The following is a 23,224-nucleotide window of genomic DNA, read 5'->3' on the forward strand; positions in this document are numbered from 1 at the left end:
ATCATTTGTGACAAATGACCCTACTGTGAAATGTAAGTCTATACCATTGGTAGCAACCATGTGGTTTGATGCTACGTTGCGAGAGTATCTTTCAGGAAAGACTTGGTGCAGGCTTTACACCAACAATGGGAGGTTCTTCTACATTGTTTATGAGTGTATTCGGGAACCAGGTGGTGAACCTCCATCTCTTCCAAACCATTTCCATATCCAAAACAACCTTCCTCCATTAACGTCTCATATCCATCATGCACCGTCATATGCATGTGAATGCTCACTGACTCACCACAATTGACATTGAGAGTTTTAAACAATGACCAACCCTTCACCATGTTTCCATTGGGTTCAGAAAACGTATGCCCCCCGTAAAGCTGACAATATGGGCCATTAAAAAAAGATTTAGGGTCTGTCTTCCAGCACCACCCTCTGGTGAGAAAACTAGATAAATAATTGGGTTTCAAAAGGACAGCACCCTGAAATATAGGTTCTGTACAATCCCATTTTAACAGGTTAACACCAGCGAGGAAATATGTGAAGTTATTGGAGAAATAGTTGATTTTCCTTTTTACAGTCTTCGTACAGTATTTCAGACTCTTTGGTGCTTTATACCTTTCCAAAGTGTCCAAAGTGTCTAGTAGGCACATCCACTTAAACCTCTCCTTAACCCTATCTTCGTCATCAGACACACTAAAACCCATCACCTGTAATTGTGATCATCCTCCTTCTCTTTTGAAAAAAACAACGGCTGTAAATCGAATCTAAATGCAGACATTACAAGGTTGAGTTGAAATGGAAATCCCATTCCAGAGAGTGATGTCCGATCATAAACAAACAACAGACATCTGTGGTATTTCTCCACCCTATCAGCCGTTGACCCTTGTCCCCTGGGGCTAGGGGGCTTGAGGGGTGGGCAAGGTGAATGACGAGCCCTCAGAATGGGATGGCGTTCCCAAAATAACACCAACCCCCACCCGATGTTCTAAACAACACAATCACACAATCAAAGCTTTGCTGCCATTTTTCCACTCATTGTTTAATTTTCTGGTGTGGGGGCTATCTTAGATATCTCCACAGCTGGCTGTTCTTATCTTTGACCTTCAGCTTGTTGCTTTGTCGCTGCCCCCCTCCCTTTCCCCCCACTTCAATGCAGTGCGACCTTCAGAGGGGTGTCATTACGACTCCCTGACCCATTTGACGATCCCCTCATGTGGAATGTGCATATGCCGAATAGCGAAGGATGTGCACAGTATGGGGTGAGGTGAAGTACTTACAGAAATATGACTTGACACGCTTTATCAAATGGGGAAAGATGAAGACGAAACAGCTGCTGGTGCTGTCGTAAGCAATCTGGCCGTGATTGAATAAAAGTGTCAGGAAAAGGACCGCTTGATGGTCTTTTGTTCCCCCCCATCCAGCTTGATGTTAGTTTGAGCTGTCAGGAGGGAATCACAGCTGGGTGATTTATCAATACTTGGAGTGACCTTGCAGCCACACTGGCTTTCTGAGTGTGTGCGAGTGCATGTGAATGTGTGTGTTTACAATTACACCTGTGTATGTGTGTGTAGGCACAGAGTTTCTTGGATTAAAAGTGGGCAAAATGTACTATTCTATAAAACCTTTGGTGTGCAAACAATACGACACAAGCTCGGATAGACTATTCTTTTTCCTCCTAAAATCTTGTTTTGCCAACATGACAAAAAAGAAACAAAGTACTCATGAAGTCACAGAGAACATAACATGAAAATACTTATTGCGATAAACATCAGAAAAAAAGTTTGGTCTAGGTGTAGTATTTGACCTGTCCACTTCAAAAGCCCTTTCTTTGAACACTTCGACATCTCTCATTAAAGTCATGTCGTTTTTTTTTTACTGCAGCCTTTGGCTGTCTCTGTTGTGATTAAGCAGATGTTATATTGCAGTCTGCAACCGTCATTACTGCCATAAAACCATCTGTGGAATTGCGTTATGTAAATGAACATAGGAATCTGCATAAATAAAGTTATAATTAGTAATACTTCTTCCCAAACCTCCAGTCTCTTTGATTCTTAAGGGCTCTTAATTATGTACAAGCAGGTAAAAAGTACAAATCACTAGTGATCTAGTAACATGAGAGCTATTTTTCACACAGACCTGAGATTAATATACAGAGACTTTAATGTTTGTTGAGAAGATTATTTTTAGTTTTTAATTATTTATTTGTTACACAATTTTATTACAGAACAATATTTACATCTAAACCTGTTTTGATCTATTTAGGCTGAGATCACACAACTGTTGTCTCATTTTACACCATTTTACTTTCATATCTAATTTTGTAGTTCAATATTGCTATCTATGTATAGAAAACCCCCCCAAAAATCAAAGGTAAGCATTTATGTAGCCCTGCAGTGAGGCACAATTTTATAACTTATGTTAGTTACAGGGGATATAAAAAAAACACTTGCTGCTGCTTGATTGGGAACTAGTGAAAAGGAAAGTTTTCCCTAAGAACATTCTAGATCCCTCTGTTGTGATGGGTACCGGTGGAAGCTCGTTAATTTCCCAAGGTTTCTTTACAGCTTCTGTAGAACATGTGGCTACAGGAGCCGTCAGAGGGGCGAGGTGATTGGCAGCCTGTGTTTCAGGGGATGCCGATCTCTTCAATCATGAAAGTGCCCCCTTTTTGTTTAAACAGATACCTAATAGCTCAACATCGTGGGAGGGGAGCCCTATTTTCTTTATTATATCAGATTTGGAGCACAATGTGACTAAATGAATAAGCATTATTTTCTAATAGATACGTATCAGGTGAATTCATTTCATATTATGTATTTTAACACCAAGTCTGTGGCTTTTTAACTGTTAACTGTTGAACTTTTTTAACTGTGGAGAACATGTTGTAAAGTCCTTTTGCCAGTAAAATGTCCTGTATTTAATTAACAGCAAGACTACATGTTTATGTCAATGTATTTACAGTGCATCTACCTGTAACAACAAGAAAACACAGCTATGGCTTAAGGTTAACAGAATGACATACAATTAGCAATCCATCTTTCTGTCAGACCCTTTGAAACAGACTTTGTTTCAATTAGTTATGTGAAATTCCAGAGTTCAAAAGAAAGCACAGAGAGAAAAAAGCCTGATAAAGGAGAGCCTTTTAAAGTGAACTTGAACTAGCACTTGATTAAGAGCGAAGGTAAGGAGGAAGAGAGAGGAGCATTGTCGGATGATTAGACGTCTCGGTGGAGGAATCTGAGCTATGGACACAGAGGAGGGGCTACTGGGAGGTCAGGTAATAAGGAAGAATGTACTCTAGAATGGCCTGAAGACTGGAGGAGGACGAGATGGGCGAAGAGGAGGAGCCGACAACTATACTGTAGGACCTAAGTATTCAAGCTTGTCACACTGTGGAATAAACAGTCTGTATTTTATGCTCAGTTTCTATCAGACGGAGATGCTATAAATTAACCTGTTTAATTAGAAGGATGCCATTTTTGGGGAGGGGGGCTAGCAGTGTATATGGGCTGGGGGATCTTTTATAGGTTCCACTTCATATGACTGATAGCATACCACCTAATGAAATACCATACGTTTGAAGAGAGAATGGACGGTGACTTCAAAAATGGTTTCTGGAGCCGTATCCAATTGAAGAAGATCACTAGGTGGCGCGGCAGCGTCTCTTAAAAACGACCATCCATTGGCCAATTTTATAGACGTGTTTCACTGTTGGGTGAATTAGTCCAATATCCCAGATACAGAGTACTACAGTGTATATGTTGGTAGACAACTGAAATATTAGGCTAATTTATACACTGGGTGTTTTGAGGCAATTTTTTTGGGGGGGGAGCTTACATTTCCTGTACCATATGGTCAGTGCTGACTGTTGTAAGGCCTTCAGTGCACAGTGCCAAACATGAACTCAGGTTTAAAAGCTCAGACCATCGAATGAGATCTCTTTTCCAACGTTTAGCATAATGAATTTAGCAGGAAGGTCTTCTCCCATCAGTACTGCCATAGAGCAGATTCAATTACGTCTCACTGCATTAAAGCTTTGACGCTGTTTGGGCGGCATAGATGCATCAATTTGCAAAATTTCACATAACAGAATAAAAACCACCTAGACACCTATGGAAAAATGTCTTAGATCTACAGGAGCACTTTAACAGAGCTCCCATCCGTGTGCTGACGAGGCTAATGCATTTCTAATCATTTCCATGATCAATGTTATCTGAATTCAAATTAATCAACGCAACGAAGGCGCAGAATCTCCTTGAAAAACGGAAGAAAAAGTAAGAGAAAACTAGGCCTATGTAAAGGTGAAGACGTTATATATTGCTAAAAAGTCGATTCAGATCCCCGACACCTGCGTTTCTTCTCTATTGTGATGTAGTGTGGACCCCTTCATTGTTGTGTTGTGATTGTGCAGCGGCAGAGTTCTCCGTTCAGCTGTGCTCTGGCATCTGTGCCTGGCCAAGCTAGCGCTGAATAGCTGCCTGATTATTTCAAATATGAGAGAATATTCAAACAAGGCTGATAATGCATTCTTCCATATGATTCTCCAGGGCTTGGACAGCTGTTCGGCAGCTTTCAGCGGCATGTTTAGAGAGGAACAGATTTCTGCTCTCAATTAATAGGCCCCATGGAAGTCGGCGAGAGATTTGACGAATGATATACAGTATGAAAAACGTTACAGATTCAACTTGTCTTACACTGTACAGAATGTCTCGGAATGTAGATAGAAATATGGTTTTAACAGATGTTAAACTTCAGAATTAATGGATCTTAACAGACTACATTTCAGTGCCTGGGTAGCTAACATCTGAAGAGTATCATCTTCAGACAATGATCTCTTCTATTGCCTTCTTTTTTCCACATACGTATTCAGTTGTCCAACACAAACAGATTACACCTTGGACAATTTAGAGAACTTGTCAAACAAAGTGATAAAACTTTATTAACCAGTCAAATTCAGCTGTATCTGACAGGATAAATAGGGGCCAGCCAATGTCTCTTTGTTCAGCTCAGCTTTGCAAGAAGGGAACTGAGGCCAGTGTCATGTTATTCATTCCGATGCCTAGTAAAGTTTCAACTGTGAGATGTATTCTTTCAGTTGGTCTTTTTTTCTCTCTGTGGAACAAGGGGCATGCTGTGTGTCCCAGGGCACACCTGTAAGGTGCAAGCCCCAGACAGGCTTACCCCAGTGAACCTTCCAGTTTCTACTCAATAGGCAATTATTCCCACAGAAGATAGAAAACTGTCAACTTCAAACAGTGGACATTCTTCAGGCAGATTAGAGTAAAATTATGTTTTCTTATTTTGGCCCCAGAGGATGAACCAAGCACTTTTCTGCCAGCCTTTGTGGTGAAATCCAAGACAGTTTAAATGGCTGAGGTATGTTTGCAGTCGAGGTAATACTCAGGTCTCTTTATGAAAGGGCAGCCGAGAGGATCAGATTAGAAGTCCGAACAGCGAGAGTCTTTCAGGCCAAGCATGTCTATCGTCTCCGTCCCCCCTCAACCTAGCCTCCACGGAGGTTCAATTAAATGCCTGTAATAAATGTTTTGGTCTCAGCGATGCAGTACGGCTGAATTATCAAACGACCAACTCTGAGAAGCAGATAACACGGTGGATGATCAGAGAGAGGAACGAATGGAGGGGTGGGAGAAGTGTGTCAGCGCATTAGCAACATTAGAAACTGAGTTGTTTTCACTTAAAGCTCAATTATAATAGTGGTTCCAGAAACAATTATATTGATGACTGCTTTCTGAGTTACTGTAATTAAATTATTCCATTTAATTAACAAATCATTTTGAATTTCTCCCCCGAGAACTGCACTAGCCTCATCTGCTGTTTTACAAACAGGGATGGAGCAACTCTTTGTGGAATGGAAGTGATTACTAGAGGCAAATAAAATGGTGTCAGATCAGATAAATACTGACCAGAGACAAGCAGGCTGAGATGATGAAGCACGCACAGCACTCAGGGGACACAAAGGACACTATACACATAATACATTTTTGAATTAAATTTGCAGAAACTAGTGAGACAGGATAAATGTACATAAAAAATGAAACAAGAATTTAACACGTAATGGATTGCTTGCTTGTAAATTCATTGCCTTATGGGTCGTTAAAGAGCTGTACAGTGCACTCTTGGAAGTTTTTATCTTGAATTTGAGATTGCATCTACAAGGAAAAGTTCCTCAGATGAAAACTATATTATTGAACTCATTTAAGGATAAACAATATAGTTGATATCTAAATCAGAGCAAGAAAATAGACCAATTTACTACACTACAGCTTACCACTGCCATCTGGTGGGTATGTCTGGCACCTGCAGTACAAATCTCTAAATATAGACCTTATCTGGCTTCTATTTCTGTTGAATTGGTGGTTGGAAACATCTTTCAATTGCTTTTAATAGGCAAAACAATAATCCATTTAGATTTAAAAGAACATGTGATATCACATGCTAACACTCATTACTTCCACAGACTCCTGAAAGGTTTTACTGCTTTCTGAGCTATTCCGTTCTCTTAAATAGAGAACCTCTTAAAATGGTGGCAACCCAACGCAGCGCTAATTGTCTCATGTGCACACGAGAGGCCTGCCCATATTAGTACATGTGGAGGAGCAAAGGAAGCAGAGACACTGTAAGCACATACCGGGCATTCTCTCTGATGTGAGCTGCAGTTGTTAGGCATATTCTAAGGTTTTAATACTGTGCGGGGGGATATGGACCAACGAGTCTGGTTGTCTCGGCTCACTTTCACCCTAGAAGAAGAGTCAGGGCCAAGAATGACAGTTGCTGCTTGAGCGACCGGGATGCTCCGGGATTTAAATTGCATGGTGAAAGGTCACCGCCTGGCTCTCAATCAGTCCTCCCCTTAACGAGATCATCACAATTCATACAAACACATTTTACAACTACGCCTAATCTCAGCACTCGGTGAATTGTGTTGTAATGTAAAAAAAACTTTTGCTGATTTGTTCTCAAAGTAGTCCTTATACCTGGACTACAGAGAGAAATTGGGAAACTGGGGATTTAATCCGTACATTTAAGAAATCACCATTTATTTGTTTAGATTTATCCTTAAATGTTGCTTTCCAAGTCCTTTTGAATCAACAGAATAAACACCCATGACACTTTTCTGAAATCAAGTTAGGGTTTGCGTATGCAACACATGCAGACAACTTAAAAAATGTGAGCGTCATCTACTATACTATAGAATTATACCTTTGCTTTATATATATGGGGTTTTCTCAAACTATAATGTGGCATTATTAGCATACTGTCCAGTAGCTTGGAGCTAATGCTTCAAAATGAGCACAGCCCCACTGGAAACTAAAATATAACAAAAATGGCCTCAAGAAAAGTGTTGTTCAAGGTCTAGTTTTAATACTCACCAAAGTAAGTTCCTTTTGTTGTGTGTGCTTTGTGTGTCAATTTTGTTTGCATGTTTTCTTGTTTGTTTGTTTTGTGTGTTTTTGTTGCTATATACAGACGTGTGTTTGTATGTGTGGGAGAAAGAGTGTGTGTGTTGTGTACGCTCATGTTTGCAGGCTGTAATGTAAGATTGAATGGTGCTGTTTTGCTGTAACTATCTTTGTGTCACGTTTTCATCTGTGTGCCAAAACACAGGCATACCCGTATTTCCTGCTTGAACACATCACATTAACTCTACCAATGAGCCAGTGTGGGAAAATAACCTGACTTGTCAACGATGTTGTTTTAACCACAGATGATCCACAAAGCTCCTGCCACCACTAGGCCCACACAGTCTTAAAGGCTGGATTACTCAGTCTTTTCAACAGTGAAGGTTTTTCAGAGCCTTTCAGGGAAGTTACAATTCAGCAATAAGAACAAGACAAAGAGCAATGTTTCTAAATGGTTTCATGGGAGTGGTGAATTTTATTTGAATTAAACGTGATTCGTGGACCTCAGTAAGTGGAAATACAGCACATGACTGTACCATTAGAAGCCTTAGCCACAAACTCTTTTTGAATAAAATCCTGAGCTATTTTGATCTAAACATCCCCTCAATGTCTTCCCCTGCCAGCATCTTAGCAGACTTCAACTGCTGCCCCTGGAATGTTGGCAGAAAGTATGCAGCTCTGACAGACAGCTGCACTGCAGTGGCGTTTTTAACATGCCAGAGTGGGACCCCACTGCACCAGCACACACACACACTGAGGGTCGGTGATGACTGAAAAATTATGGTTTGTGTGGTACTACTAATATACATACATGTGTTTATTTTACCAACCAAATTAAGAGCTTTTGAGATGTCCCTAATCACGTGTCAGTACAAAGACAAGGTCAGTTAATATAGAATAATAAATAAAGCCTAAGAAACTTAAGTATGAATGAAACACATGAAAATTTGATCTGAAAAAGGTTACACCCTCTATTCATGGAACCTATTATTGACCGTATCAATAGCGTTCTTTACAAGGGGTCGTCCGGCCTTCTTAACACTGGTATGACGAAGACCAATGTTTAATCGAACATCCATTGATATTAAAGCACCATAGCTGAGACAGCTTGAGTCAACATGTTATTTTAAGAGCTCGTGAATACTGCGTGAATTAATGGGCTCCTTCACTTGACAACTTAATCTGACATAATCACAGTTTTTTTGTCTGCTCCTTCCATCCGCAGATTCAATGTTTACGCTTGAGGAAGGTACTCATTAGCCCCGTGTAACAGCTATTTCTATTATAAAGACCGTGGCGTGTGTATTTTTCTACACGTTCAGCCCCGCCCTGGACACTGTTTAGACGCACTGATATCACGCAGTTGCGTAATTTGACAAGCCCAAGCGTAAAACAGAGGGAATGCCGCTTGACAGCTGCCTGGCTTTCGCAATTTGATGTAATGAGAAAGCACATATGCTGATTTTATTTCCGAAAGATCTTGGTTAATTGGACACAAACATCAGCGTTTATGGCCACTGACTTGTTGACGAAGAATGTTTGGCTTGCTCCAGGGCAGGACGCGCCGTCTCATCTTAAACTCCCACCGCTAGCTGACGGTCTGAAAGGTGAAGATCATGGACAAGTGTTTTACAACACGAGGGATGCGATCACTGGAAGTTCTTCATCTTTTCAAGACTACAGTCTGGTAGGTTACATTTATGTTAGAGATAGACAATGTACTACATACCGTTGATATGGCATCACTCGATCGCAGCCGATACACACCCAGTTTTGAAATGGGGCGTATTGAAAATATATACATATATTTTATGAAATATGCGTTTTGTCTATAGATGGATTCTAAATATAGGCTAATAACCTAACATAGTTGATTAGGCTAATCGACATTATAGGCGACATTCAATTATCCCATGTAGCAGGTCGCCTAGTTCATGATTGCTTAACAACGCTCAGCGGGTTTTGCGATGAATGGACAGGCAAAGAGATGGTTTCTGTCTGTGTTAGTGGCATTACAGTTCACCATTAGCCTAAGCCATTCACTGCCCAAACAAAATGTATGCCCAGACAGTGCACTGAGATGCAACGTTGCACGCTGTCTCAAACTTGGATGCATAGCGCCTAAGAGCAGCTGGATGTTCTAATTTCAGCCCTAGATTCCCCTAGCTTAGACGGGAGCTCTTCAGACGCGCGGCTGCTGGGGTAGGGAGGGGGACTATGGGTCTCTTATTTGGCAACCCAAAACAGTAGCCTTCCTCGTTTCCTGCTACTGCGCGAAGTGATGTTCACCGGTTTAGTTTGTTTTGATCATCCTAATTTAACTGCACTTAATAATGGTTCTATTTGGATTGAAACCGTAATAAACGAAATGCTATAGGGCAATTCGAGCGACTTTGCGGTTTTGCATCGGTCAGCGTTGTCTTTTTTGGGAGCTGGAATGAACGGTTTTTACGGGAGAGGAGGGAATGTCGCGATAGGCCATCGGGGAGTGCAGTGTACATGATAAATGTTTCTCTGCTGACTGTAGCTTATGAATACAGGCACCTAGAGCTCGAGTTCACGCTGTGAACTGAGTGACCAGTTAATATTAAACGTGTGATTAACAAACTCCCTTCTCTTGTCAGTGAAGTGATATAAAGTGTATCAAGTCTATAACCATAACATTTTGGTCTGTATAAGGTCCTTGTTCTGGAGCTCTCTAAGGATTTGATTGGCATTCAAAATGTCACAATTCTGACTGCCCTTTTTTCATATTTTCCAGGGAAGATCCGAAATGGATAAGTACCTCTCCAACCACACCCAGAGGGTAGCTGACCACAAGAGACTGTGTAGGGACAGCGCTTCAGTCCTGGAGCCTTCCTTCACTGAGGACCTGGGTTCTCCATATAGCATCAACATGAGCCTACTCCTTCCTGAGGTCAGCTACCTCCACCCTGGCTTCTGCAGGCCTCTGAGATCCATCAAGACAGAACCCCTCTCCCACTCTCTGATCCCCCCCAGTTGCCATGGCAATGGAACGCCATCCGCCATATCCGAGTACCAGGGCCACTACGCCACCTCTACAGACACAGGTGGAGGAGGTTTGTTCATTAAACAGGAAATTCCCTCACTGGACTTCCAGGACGTCCCGTTGTTCCAGCTGTTGAACTCTGAGCTGGAGAATCTGATCCCTGGGCCGCTGGGGAATGCTGAGCTCCACTCTGGGGTCTCCATGACCCCCTCCAGCCTCCCCTTCTCCAACGCCCAGCTAACTCCAGCTCAGACTGCCCTATGCCCCATGAGCGGCCCCCACATTGGTGGTGGCAGCTACTCTCTCATCCCCCAGTTCAACCACCAGCAGAGACCAGCCTACCTACCCCCATCCCCACCCAGCTCAGAGCCGGGGAGTCCAGACAGGGCCAAAGAACTGGTTCAGAACATCTCCCCACCCCCCTCCTATGCAGCCAGCATAGCTTCTAAATTGACAGTCCCCAACAATGCCATCGTCCCAGTCCAGACCCCATCCACCCAGGAACGAGGCCAGGGCCCCAGTGTTGGACCAGTCCAGGCCTCAGGTCAGGTCCAGGCTGCTGGTGTAAGCCCTGTGTCCCCAGGACCTATCCAGTCTTCTCCAATCAGGTTTAACCGCCGGAACAACCCAGATTTAGAGAGAAGGAGGATTCACCACTGCGATGTCCCAGGTAAGAGAACCTCAGTCTCACCTTTTCTTGCAAAGAAAATGTTTGTATTGTACTGAACTATAATCTTGCTTGATAGTGGCCTTGTGTACATTCTCAAACTCAGTCACAATTTCCACAAAAATCTATGCACAGTCATTCAAAGGAAAAATCCAGAGTTCAAGCTGTGCTTAAACAGTGAAGAAAGAAACTGACGTTAGTAACGTAATAATCAAACAAATATAACCATATAAGACCCCTCTTTCCCAAACTTGAATGTTCTTTCCGATCACCAATATTAGAAAACCCCTCACCTTTGGCTTAGTTTTCTTTGCTCATGGGGAATCCCTTTGCTATAATGACAACTAAAATACTTGATTTTCCCTTTTTGACAGGATGTAAAAAGGTCTACACCAAGTCCTCCCATCTAAAAGCCCATTTGCGTACTCACACAGGTGAGTGTTTGCCTTTTATAACATAATGAAAAGTTTGCTTATGGCCAGCCTTATTTTGGATGCAAGTATGTAATGTTGCTGGGCAGAAGAATGTTCCTGGCATGCTGATGCGCTCCGCTAGCTGACAGAAACCTGGCCCACATGCTACTTCTGTCAAGCCCATTGGCTGTTTTTAAAATAAACAGAGTGTGTGAATCTTAACATTGTTGTTCAGGACATGAACATGATTCAACTAGACTTCATAAGAAATCACACCAAATTGAGTAGAATGACATGAAAGAATGTGTCAGCATGAAATCTTTGCTAAAAGTGCCTGAAACCATTAAAACACAGCAGGTATTCACCGGAAGGTAGTGAGGTAGAATAGCGAGGTCGAATAGTGTTCTGGTAGAGGGTACCTGTGTTTGTGAAGGACCGTGCAGTGGTGACGTACCACAGTCGTGTCTGCCGATAGCTCACTCTCCTCTGTGTGCTGCCTTACAGGAGAGAAGCCGTACCATTGCTCCTGGGAGGGGTGTGAGTGGCGTTTCGCCCGCTCCGACGAGCTGACTCGCCACTTCAGGAAGCACACTGGGGCCAAGCCGTTTCAGTGCGCTGTGTGTAGCCGCTGTTTTTCCCGATCCGACCACTTGGCCCTTCACATGAAAAGACACCAGAGCTAATGGGCAGCACTGCTAACGCGCGCATTATCCGATTTGAATTTCACTTAATCTGTCGTCTCATTGAGACAATGATATGTGGCACTCAAACAAACAGCCACGTTACTGAATGTTAACATTATTTGACTGACCATATTCCTAGGATTAGACCACTTGTCCCTAGTGGAAATATATTTTTATGTTAGTTATAGTGCTGGCCCACACAAGGATTATTGCTATTATTATTATTGCTACCGATATTATTGTAAAAAGGTTCAATGTTTACTTTTTGAACTGAAGTTTTTGTAATATATTTTTTCCATGTAACCCAACAAACTTTCTAAAAAATATTGGGCTGTGCCATGTTTAAGAGAGAGCACAAAGCTATGTGCAGCACCGCACACTAGGCACTAGACAATTCTATGATTTCACAAGCCAATTCTGCTACTGTGTGTACGAGATCTACATTATGCTACTTGGTAAAAGACAAGCTCAAGACTCCTTGCTGGAATGTACAAAGGGAATACTAAGTACAACTATTTTTTTTCCTTTTATATTGTTTCCTCAAATTTAATGATAAGAAATAATTTATTAGACATTATTTTTTACTCTATTTCAAAAGTGCCTTTTGATGTTTTGGAAGACTTCTTTGCCCTGCTTGCAGGGTACCATCTGGTACATTGTATACCTTGTATTTATGAAAGGACTTCTGCGTCCTGCTTGTAAAACTGTCATTGTATTTATTAACAAGTAAAATGTCATCACACTAATTAAAGAACAGGGCAAGAAAGAAAAAAACACAAGGAATCAGGTTGCTATTTGTTTGAGATGTAAATATTTTGTAAAACCTGCGTTTCTGATTCCTATAGAATGGTATTCTATGATGGTATTCTTTTCAAATTGATTTGAGTTTTACACTTCCGGGGTATTTGAAATGTTTTCTTTATGTTGTTCATGTTGTTGTATTTTCGAAGAGCTAGTAGTAGAATAGAACTACAGTGTTGCTACATCTCACTTTTACTCATGGCTTGGGTTAGAATGACTTAGAGTTCATACAGTTAATTGGTAACATGTTACTAAAATAGTTTACTTTTTGGAATCAAAGTAAAACTCCACAAGAACACTGTAATGTACTGTTGTTGGTAATTAGCTCTGCAGAGTTGTCTGTGGTTATCATTCAGAGAATAGCATACTGTCGGCTGTGTAACACCCTTGTGCTTACACAGTTGCCTGGATGAGAAATGGAGCAAAATTACCAATAAAAGGTGTATCTAAAAATGTCAAAGTACTGTAGGTACATTTTATTTTGAATTCAATTCATTTCAAATGGAATGCATTGGGGTCGCTATTGTAGTGGACAAAAGGGGTCCATGGGTCAATGATGGGTCTATGTGCCTTTCCATATGTAGAGAGAAGTGAGAAAATGCACCAGAACCTCCAGTCATGGGTTAGGGTTTCGAGGCATTCCTCATACCTCATGCAAGAACAACAAGGTGTCAATTTTGCTCCTTAAACGACTATGCAAATAGACTCATGAAGTCTTTTCACCTATCCAACAAAAGATGGTTGTCAACCTCCCACAGAGTCTCTGTCAAAGTCTGTGCGAAGAGCAGCAGAAATAAATGTACACATCAGTGTGAATAAGCTTTCATGTCGTTGACACAGAATATTTGGTCTTCACAAAGACGTGAGCGCTTTCATCTGAATTGGTACTGCTATTTTTCCAAGCACCATGCCAACATTAACAGTAACATTAGACCAACCTGTGTTGTTACAAGACCATAGCCTCTAGTGCTTTGGTTAACGCCTGTTGACATGGAATCTGGCAATTATGTCCATTCAAACCACTATTCACTCATTTTAATCCTCACTAACAACATGCCATACTGTTTACTGTATCCCATACAGTTATTCTCTTAGTGCTAAAAAGATTGTAAAAGATTTACAAAATAAAGGGGAAAAACCACATTTAACAATATCATATGCAAGAGAATATCTTATTTGGTCAGTCAGGATACCTGGCAGGATTGTTGCTGTAAAGCCCATTTTAATACTGTCTGAAACTTATACATTTAACAACATTGAATATCTTCCAGAGAACTTTGACAATAACATATTGTAACCTTGCATGTCCAGTACCAGGGAGTGTAATACATGTTATACTGTAGTGATATTGTATTTATGGGAGGTACACTAGCACAGAACAAACAGATCATGTGATTTCTCAGGTCTTGGCTTTTCATCATTGAGTGTCGTGAACAGTACCACTCAGAAAAGGTCTGTCTAGTACTCATCCCTCACTACTGCTAGCACAGTGCTAGTGTCTTAGTAACAGCTCAGAGGAGAGGCTTGGGGCTTACACGTTTAAATGGTTTATCGGAGGCCTCATCTGAGAGATCAGGCCCTGTATATCAAACAAGGTGCTGATAATATGCTTGAGGCAAGTAGGAAATGCAGCTGGGCATTTGTACACATACACACAAGCAACATGCAGAACAAGGTAGTATGACATATTTTATGATACTTCAGAATGCCAATTAAGGTAATTATTTTGTTATCGTTCATCTTACGTTTTATAGAAAGTCATCAAGTTCTATCCAGGTCTACCCACAAGGGACCTGTGGGATGTCACAACCAAACCATACGGCTGAAATGGCAGTGTTAGACTTTACAGAAGACAAAGCTATACAGGAAGGAGTGGTAGCTGCCTTATATTATACTTTTATTTGGACAGTTTTGTCTTCTTTCTGATCTTGTCTTGTCTTTGGAATTTAACACATCTTGTTTTCAATGATTACATTCCCCCTGATATCTGTGCACAGCTCTTTTGGGCCTGCCTGTTCTGTGAGGTTAGGTTTCTGGATGCCGCTCTACATGATCATGGTGCTCAGATGCCTCGGCTGAAACCAGAACCACATTCCACACGCATCCCAGCAGCCCACATATACACAAGTCTGATTAAAAGTGTGTTCAGTACAAAATGCAACTTTATTAGCCTTCATGCCCCCCATTCATATCAATATACATGTACAGTATAATGTTTGAATGCGGTTCTATTTCACTGCTCCATCTATGAGAAAACAGAGGGAAAAAAGCAAAAAAGCACTGACAGAATATATAGACTACTTCTGGAGAGCAGAAAGGAAGATATGAAAAGAGAGAGAAAGAAAGAATGATAGACTAAGAAACAAAGAAAGGGAAACATTTGAACCCTTTTAGAAAACCAATTCGGACTGCATTCTTTTTGCTGAATTCCGAGAGCAAAATTTCCCTTTGAAGCATCGCTGAGCAGTATCACAATTTTTACAGTAATAGTGAAAGCTCAGAACATATTTACAATACACTCACTTTATATAAATACAGGAACAACAATTACTCTACATAATAGCAGTAAACTTGAAAGAAAGGCATTGAATTCACTAGTCAAATTTTAAAAGCTGTGTGAAACACAAGATACAGAAATTAAAGAAATATTTCACTGATATAGAACTGTCAGCATTCATCCACTAGGTCCTGAAAGCTATCTCGGCCATAGCACATTCTAAAAAAGACTTCTCCTCAGACTTCAATAAAATGTTGTGAAAAAATCTGACACTCCCAGTAAAGGTCAACCCTATTCGGTGATTTCTTGTTACAGGGTGTGGCCAATATCTGATAACTGGAGAAAGGAAACAGAGAGAATAAAGTTAAGGATTGGAGTAAGTACATCCATTTTATGCAACTACCTTAGGTATTTCACAAAGCCTGTAGAAAATGTGGGGATACTGTCTTGGAACAAGAGGTATGGCTCAGTGCATTGAAAAGTTACTTAAAGAAATGTTATTTTGCATAACGGTTTCTGTGCTGTGCTTTACTCTAGAACATAATCACTGATAGGAATACATTTGATCATTTCAATTGTGTCTCCGCTGTGTTTGGAATAGTTCTTGTGTGTGCTTTTTTAAGTGTCGTGACAGGAGGCACTATCATATATTATTGCATAACTTTGACCCTGGTTACCGTTACAAAATTATGCCACAGAAGAGTAAAAAGATTTGGTAGAGGTGCGATGATATACTACACCTTGGTTAAACACTCAGTTCATAATCAAGTCATCAAAGGTAAAAAAAAAAAAGAGTAGTTCAAGGAATGCTAATTTTACACCCACAGTATTGTGCCAATTAACCGAAATTGGGTGAATAACTTAATAAAATGCTGATTTGTCATAACCACGTTCAAAAGTTACGCTATCTTCTGCTGTTGTTATCATTTTAGTAAAGAAGGCTAGGCATGAACTATAAAGTGTCTGACCAAAGTGTTACATCGACCATCTGCTCTAGTTTGAATGCTGGTTCAGTCTAATGGAAAAATAATTACAAAAAGTGAATTTAAAAACAACTTCAAAATAAAACAGAGTGGTCCTACTTGACATTTGATCATTCACACGTGCACTAAATATAAAAAACAACAGTTTTTAGCATTATCAATAGCCCCATTTTACTGTATCAAATTAGATTAGTTAAGGTCTCTGAAAAAGACTTTATACGTATAAATGTATTGTCTCATTTCTAATAATCAAAAGCCCTATTTATCCAATATATTTACAGCCTGTAGAATTGAGATTCATTTATCTTTTATTTCCACTGCCACATATATTACAACATTTCAAAAGATCATTTTTTTTACAGAAAATAGTTATACGCAATGATGAAGTGCCCCTCAATTCATAAATGTTTGAAAGTACAGTATATGTATAATAAAATATTTCAAAGATTATTGTGTATAAATGGACTTAACATCTGAAATAAAATTGCTTGAAAATCATACTTCATAACAAACAAGGTGCTGATGATATGCTTGAGCCAAAATAGGCAATACAACTGGGCATAATCACATGTACACAAGCAACATACAGAACAACATAATATGACATATATTATAATACTTCAGAATACCGATGAGGAGAGACAAAATTGGGATTATGTGTGTGTTTGACAAGTTGACTAAATGAGTTTTTGCTAAGGTAAAGACCTGTCAAAGGGCAAAGAGGAACAAGTGATTCCTGTGTTTGTCTTTCTAGACTTTCTGATCATGTATCGTGATCAATAAGTACTGGCCTTGTTTCAGCTCTCCTAACCCTGTATTGTAGATATTGTATCGGCGTACAACTATATCTTTGTTGTGTGAGGCTATCTTTCAAAACAAAGTTGTGCTTTCCAATGACAATAAGAAATGCGCTCAAGTCTACAGTGTGTCACATTTGATTGGAAATACAATCAGTTAGTTCTGCTTTGATAGGTAACATGGATCATATTGCTTTGTGCTGACATCTAAAAGCTGTTAACGTAGTGTGTTCTCCACCCACAGAACTTGAAATCCCCATGGAGATATTGACTGTCTATTCAAAGCGCACAAGCAAAATAAACTGCCAATGATTGTTCATTTGAAAACTGATCAAACTGTCTGTCAAAGCATAAGTGGTTTCTGTTATGACTGTCAGTAAATAAAATCTGAGTCATTTGTTATTTTGGGATTCCTCTGTGGGCAAACAACAGCCACAATAAAGGAATAAACACCCAGTACACTGTACAGCTGTTCATCTGTCTTGTAGACCACAAGCTTTGTAGAATCCTGTATTGACTTCAGCACTGTATGCAATCTATTGCAAAAGCTTCCAAAAAGTGACTGACATTTTAGCGAGGCTCACATGACACTGTTCTGTTTGAAGAGTAGGTGTGACCCAGAAGACAGCTTACTCCATCGGCCAAAGAAAGACAAATACTGCAGAATCTCAGTGTGCTCTATATGGTGATTGTGTAGAAAAGCTTCAAAAGGTTACTTTCTATTCCTTCAGACATTAGGAACTCTTGTCAATGTGACATGTTATACACACTAAGCGGAGGCGACCTACTGTAGACAAGTAAACAGAGAGAGAATAGAACCATGTGCTGTTTCAGCAAGCCCTGTACAAATATAGAAGAATCTGAAGAGAGGCTTGAGATAGTATTGGTTGAAACAAGCACATGATTCGAACGCCTTTCCCGGGCAAGACACTGTGTCTGCAGTAAAACACCACCCTTTTTTTCGACTCATTTCCTATTCTTCTATTACACCTGCCTCCATTCTCATCACTCTGTCCTGTGTGTATTGCTCTCCTATTGGAGGAACTGACTAACCATTGGACTGTGTTAGACCACTGAGCCAAAGGGGAGGAGGGACCAGTCTGTGGTAGCATGCCCCAGGCAGCTACTGAACCCTGACACTGTCCTGACCAGGAAGATAGGGGACCTTCACACAGTTCCTGCCACAAGTCGGACTCAACAGGCCAGATTCCCCGGTACAATTTAAAACGAGTCGTAGACTAACATGTAAGGGTACATGTAAGGGCTTTTTTATTTAGATACCTCTGTGAATAGAACTCCTAGCACAGGGCCCCCCCCGAGTTCAAAATGTTCTCTCTTAAAGGGGGGTCCCATAACGCTCATGGGCTACAGTTAGAGCCCCTCAGTTCAAACACAGGGTTTGTGTGTGTGTGGTTCCTGTCCTCCAAGTGGACAGTGGATATCAGACATCCTGCTATCGAGAGGAATCCTCACTACGAGCCAAGCCACAACTCTGTAAGGTGCCAAAGTCTTTTCTCGGATATGTTCCAATGATTGTATCAAAGATTAAATGTACATTTTGGGGGTTCAGAAATGATAAATGTATCAAAGCAGGCATAAACAGCAAGAACAGAAAAGTTTCATTTCGAAAAAAAACTATATTTACCCAATAAGATTGCACTTTACTGATTGCTAATCACAGCACAAAATGCACCAACAAAGTTTTTTTTTTATATAAGAAAACATTTCCAAGAGACTTACGATGGATGGTGACGATAAGATCAGGTACTCTGTCAGACCCTGTTATTGGATCTCAGAAACCTGCTCTCACAGTCCCGAATGTAAAACCAACCGAATATCCAAAACATACAGTACCTGTGCTAACCGGGCCTACGAGGTGAAATGTGCCCGTATGTGTTTTACGAGACAAGGCTGATGGTTCTCTTTCCTGTTGTAGGGTGTATGCTTCAATCTCATTGGCTGGTTTGCTGGCGTTTGGCTGGGTGAAATCTCAGCCCTGGTATAGTCTCTGTATTACTGGCCTGTTGGGGAGCATTGGCCTCTATCCCAGCCTCCGGCTTCAATACCCCAGCCTCCAGTACTCCTGGGTCTGTCTGTGACTGGGTTGCGCCCTCTGCTGGTTGAAGTCGGTAGCTGGGAGAGAGTCAGACAGGGGACAGTGCAACAATTCCGTCCATGACTGGGTCTGACTGTTGGTACATGTCTGTTTTCTGCAGCTCAATCCAGATCCAGCCCAACCTCTCCAAAAACATCCGCGCAACTAAATCGGATCCGTCTTTCACATTATGAACCCGAAAAAAGCAGCCTTTTTTTTTTGAAACATCAACCAAAAATAACGACAAAGAGGAAATATATGCAATTGCGGTTTAGTCCCCCCAAAAAATTAATAGTAGAACTCCTTCTTATAAATCTAGATGAAACATTTAATAAGAACAGTGCTGGAAAGGACAGGTTTCCATTAAAAACTCCGAACGACGGCAAAGATCGATCCTCCGGCCTGCTCCTCGGGTGGCAAGGATCCCGCTCTGTTCTGCTCTGCGGACATGACCTGTCCTCCACCCTCCTCCATGCCTCCTCTCTCTCGGCGCCGCAGGGAGTGTGTGTCCAGGCCAGCTGAACCACATTCAGGGAAGAGACCCCGCTCTCCCAGCTGTGTGTTTGAGTGTGCCTCTGCTCCGCCTGTGTGACTGTGAGTGTGTTGTGTTGTGTGCCTGTGTGTGTGTGTGTGTGTGTGTGTGTGTGTGTGTGTGTGTGTGTGTGTGAGGTGCCTCTCTGCATCGCTCACACCAGCATGTGTCTCCGCCGGTGCAGGGCCAGGTGGTCTGAGCGGGAGAAGGAGCGGTCACAGTCCGCGCACTTGAACGGTTTGACGCCGGTGTGCTTTCTGTAGTGCCGTGTCAGCTCGTCGGACCGCGCAAACTTCCACGTACAGCCGTCCCAGGTGCACTTATATGGCTTCTCACCTGGACAACAAAACACACACAAACATACACGCACGCAAAGAGCAAGTGTCAGCACATATGGATACCGTCTAGTATCATCGTGCACGATGCACGATTAGAAATGTTCCCGCTTGTGATACACGCTTGAGCACGTTGTGTGTTGGGCGGGGCGAGCGGACTGACCTGTGTGCGTTCTCCTGTGTGCTTTTAGATGGGAGCTCTTGGTGTAGACCTTATTGCAGCCCTCAAAGTCACACCTGTGGATGCGTCTCTTCTTCGAGTCTGGAGACTCCGACCTCCTGGGGCGCCGTATGCTCTCAATACTGAACGGTGACATGGAACTGAAACAGCAACATCAATCTCGATGAGTACTTGGTTTTGTTATTAATGATACTTTTACGATTCCCACCACGGGTCCTCAGAGTGGTTGCTTTTCCAGAGTGAGGAAGATAGTCTACTAGCAGCTTGATTGTCATCTGGCTGTTCCTCTGACTGAATTGTTCAAAATGTCAAATGTTGCTCTCTTTGTGGAAGGGGCCCTTCATGTAGGCCTATAAGGTCTGAGACATCCAAGCCACATCGTGCATTGTTAATGAATACGTCTTCGGTTTTTTGTTTGTTTTCTACAATGCTCTTGCAAGCAATACAGTTGCTAACGGTAATGATAGCTTGGTATTTAGCTTGTGACATCTAATGAACAACAAGTGGAAATTATATTAGACACATATTGAACCAGGATATACTTTTTTTCCACTTGCACTCCACACTGATAAAACATTAAAAAGACTAAATTATAGGACTGTCTAAGACCCTATATTTGCAAGTTAGCTTGGTGTCTATATTGTTTTACAAATGAAACACCTTTTTTTAATCAATCCAGAACTTGTAACATACAGTAAGTAAGCAAGAATCTGCTATACGATTATGCTAACAAGGCTGTTGTGTAACTAGATACTGTTTAAGTATACTATGATGTTTGTTAATTATAATAATTCACCCTGGGCTTTTAAATAAGCATTTTAAATAATTAATCACAAATATTTTACATTTTATTGTTTTCTTTGCTACTGTAACAGTGCTATTTCCCTCCAGGGACCAATACAGAGATCGTTGCCACTGTATGGTTCATAAAAGGTCTCAGGTTCAAAAAGCTACTATTAACCACTAGATGGCAGAAGCACACCTCTGTAGACAGCAAAGCACTGAAAACACGAGGTGAGTCAGATCATCTTATCATGCTCAAGCATTCATCAATCGCTAGTACAACATGACAGATTTCTTTATGTAGTTCAAAAAGCTGAATGACTGTTGAGTTGTGTGTCCATAACAATCTGCATGTCTTTTCCTCTCCAATAACCCCTCCAAACCACGACAGACAATGTATGATTGTGTGTTTGTGTGCGAAAATGGTGTATTGACATTGCCACCGCAGTCGGTTTTTGGAGTTTGAATGATCAGAGATGGCAGCTCCACTTTGCTCAGTCCAAACACATGTGCATCTCTGGCCCTGATGACACAAAACTGACGCAGTTTGTGTCACACATACAGCACACACTTAGTCGCACGTGCACAATCGACACGCAAGCATACACAAACAACGGAACTGTATTTCACCACACTCAACTCACTTCAGTGCGAGTAAACAACTGCTAACCTGTTTGTCCTTGTGAGCGTTTGTGTGTGCGTGTGTTTGTGTATGTGTATGTTTGTGTGTGAGAGAGAGAGAGACAGAGAGAGTGACAGAGAGATAGAGAGAGAGAGTTTGTATTGGGAAGTGTCAACGGGTGTCAACCTGTATCCTTTGGGTCAATCTGTCCCCACAGCCACAACCTTAACGCTGTGTACCACACACACACACACACACACACACACACACACACACACACACACGTACACACACCACACACAAACACAAATACGCACAGGACACACTGTGTGATCTGCCTGTGTGTTCCTTCAGCTCATAGCTCTCTGGATCTACGACTGTTTGGAAAGGTGAAAGCTGAGAGGGGGGATTGGGTGTAGGAGGAGTGAGGAGGGGAGGAGAGGGAGGAGGGGAGGAGAGGGAGGAGGGGAGGAGAGGGAGGAGGGGAGGAGAGTGAGGAGGGGAGGAGAGGGAGGAGGGGAGGAGAGGGAGGAGGGGAGGAGAGTGAGGAGGGGAGGAGAGTGAGGAGGGGAGGAGAGGGAGGAGGGGAGGAGAGGGAGGAGGGGAGGAGAGTGAGGAGGGGAGGAGAGGGAGGAGGGGAGGAGAGGGAGGAGGGGAGGAGAGGGAGGAGGGGAGGGGAGGAGAGTGAGGAGGGGAGGGGAGGGAGGAGGGGAGGAGAGGGAGGAGGGGAGGAGAGGGAGGAGGGGAGGAGAGGGAGGAGGGGAGGAGAGTGAGGAGGGGAGGAGAGGGAGGAGGGGAGGAGAGGGAGGAGGGGAGGAGAGTGAGGAGGGGAGGGGAGGAGAGTGAGGAGGGGAGGGGAGGGAGGAGGGGAGGAGAGGGAGGAGGGGAGGAGAGGGAGGAGGGGAGGAGAGTGAGGAGGGGAGGGAGGAGGGGAGGAGAGTGAGGAGGGGAGGAGAGGGAGGAGGGGAGGAGAGTGAGGAGGGGAGGGGAGGAGAGTGAGGAGGGGAGGAGAGGGAGGAGGGGGAAAACAGAGAGAAGAGGGGGGGCTGGTGGACAGCAAGAAGGGGGGGAAGGAGAAGGAGGAGAGAGAGGATAGCGAAGAGGGTGAAGGCGAAAGAGGACAGAGGAGGGGGAGGAGAGAAGAGGAAAAGGAGGGCTGGAGAAGACCGAACAGCAGACCTATCTCTTGCTGAGGACTGGGGGGCCATTATGTCTTCTGATTGGTGGAAGGGTGTATGCTCATGGGGGGAGGGAGGGGGGCCAGAGGACTGGGAGAGTGCAAATGGAGAAGAGAGAGGGGGACAAGAGAGAGGGAAAGGGGAAGAAATGAAGGGAGGTGAGAAAAGACAGACAGGCTGAGAGGGAAAAGGTGGGAGAGAGAAGAGCAGATAGGGGAAAGGAGAAGGGAGAAGG

The 23,224-nt window shown here is 42.3% G+C and overlaps 2 protein-coding genes across 4 annotated transcripts in view; one reads left to right on the plus strand and one right to left on the minus strand.

Annotated features, from left to right (window-relative positions):
- Positions 1 to 8,786: 8,786 nt before the first annotated feature.
- On the plus strand, positions 8,787 to 13,446 carry klf5b (Kruppel like factor 5b). The gene is made up of 4 exons (XM_084689968.1): positions 8,787 to 9,099; positions 10,174 to 11,092; positions 11,464 to 11,523; positions 12,007 to 13,446. The coding sequence occupies exons 1-4, from the start codon at positions 8,923 to 8,925 to the stop codon at positions 12,183 to 12,185; spliced, it is 1,335 nt and encodes a 444-aa protein (XP_084546094.1). The 5' UTR covers positions 8,787 to 8,922; the 3' UTR covers positions 12,186 to 13,446.
- A 1,684-nt stretch (positions 13,447 to 15,130) lies between these two features.
- Positions 15,131 to 23,224, minus strand: part of klf12b (Kruppel like factor 12b) — a 37,698-nt gene continuing 29,604 nt past the window's right edge. For all 3 annotated transcript variants that reach the window (XM_084688122.1, XM_084688120.1, XM_084688121.1), the window contains 2 exons: positions 20,389 to 20,546; positions 15,131 to 20,226 (listed from right to left, as the gene is read on the minus strand). In XM_084688122.1, coding sequence (XP_084544248.1) covers positions 20,045 to 20,226; positions 20,389 to 20,546 — 340 coding nt within the window. In that variant the 3' untranslated portion in view covers positions 15,131 to 20,044. The remainder of the gene's footprint in view (positions 20,227 to 20,388; positions 20,547 to 23,224) is intronic.

Source organism: Hypomesus nipponensis, chromosome 23, assembly GCF_054491055.1.
Source record: "Hypomesus nipponensis isolate SF chromosome 23, ASM5449105v1, whole genome shotgun sequence".
NCBI lineage: Eukaryota > Metazoa > Chordata > Actinopteri > Osmeriformes > Osmeridae > Hypomesus > Hypomesus nipponensis.

Coding starts and splice junctions, on each gene's coding strand:
- klf5b (XM_084689968.1), top strand. CDS start 8,923: ATGGCCACTGACTTGTTGACGAAGAATGTTTGGCTTGCTCCAGGGCAG. Junction 11,093..11,463: donor TCACCACTGCGATGTCCCAG/GTAAGAGAACCT, acceptor CCTTTTTGACAG/GATGTAAAAAGGTCTACACC. Junction 11,524..12,006: donor CCATTTGCGTACTCACACAG/GTGAGTGTTTGC, acceptor GCTGCCTTACAG/GAGAGAAGCCGTACCATTGC.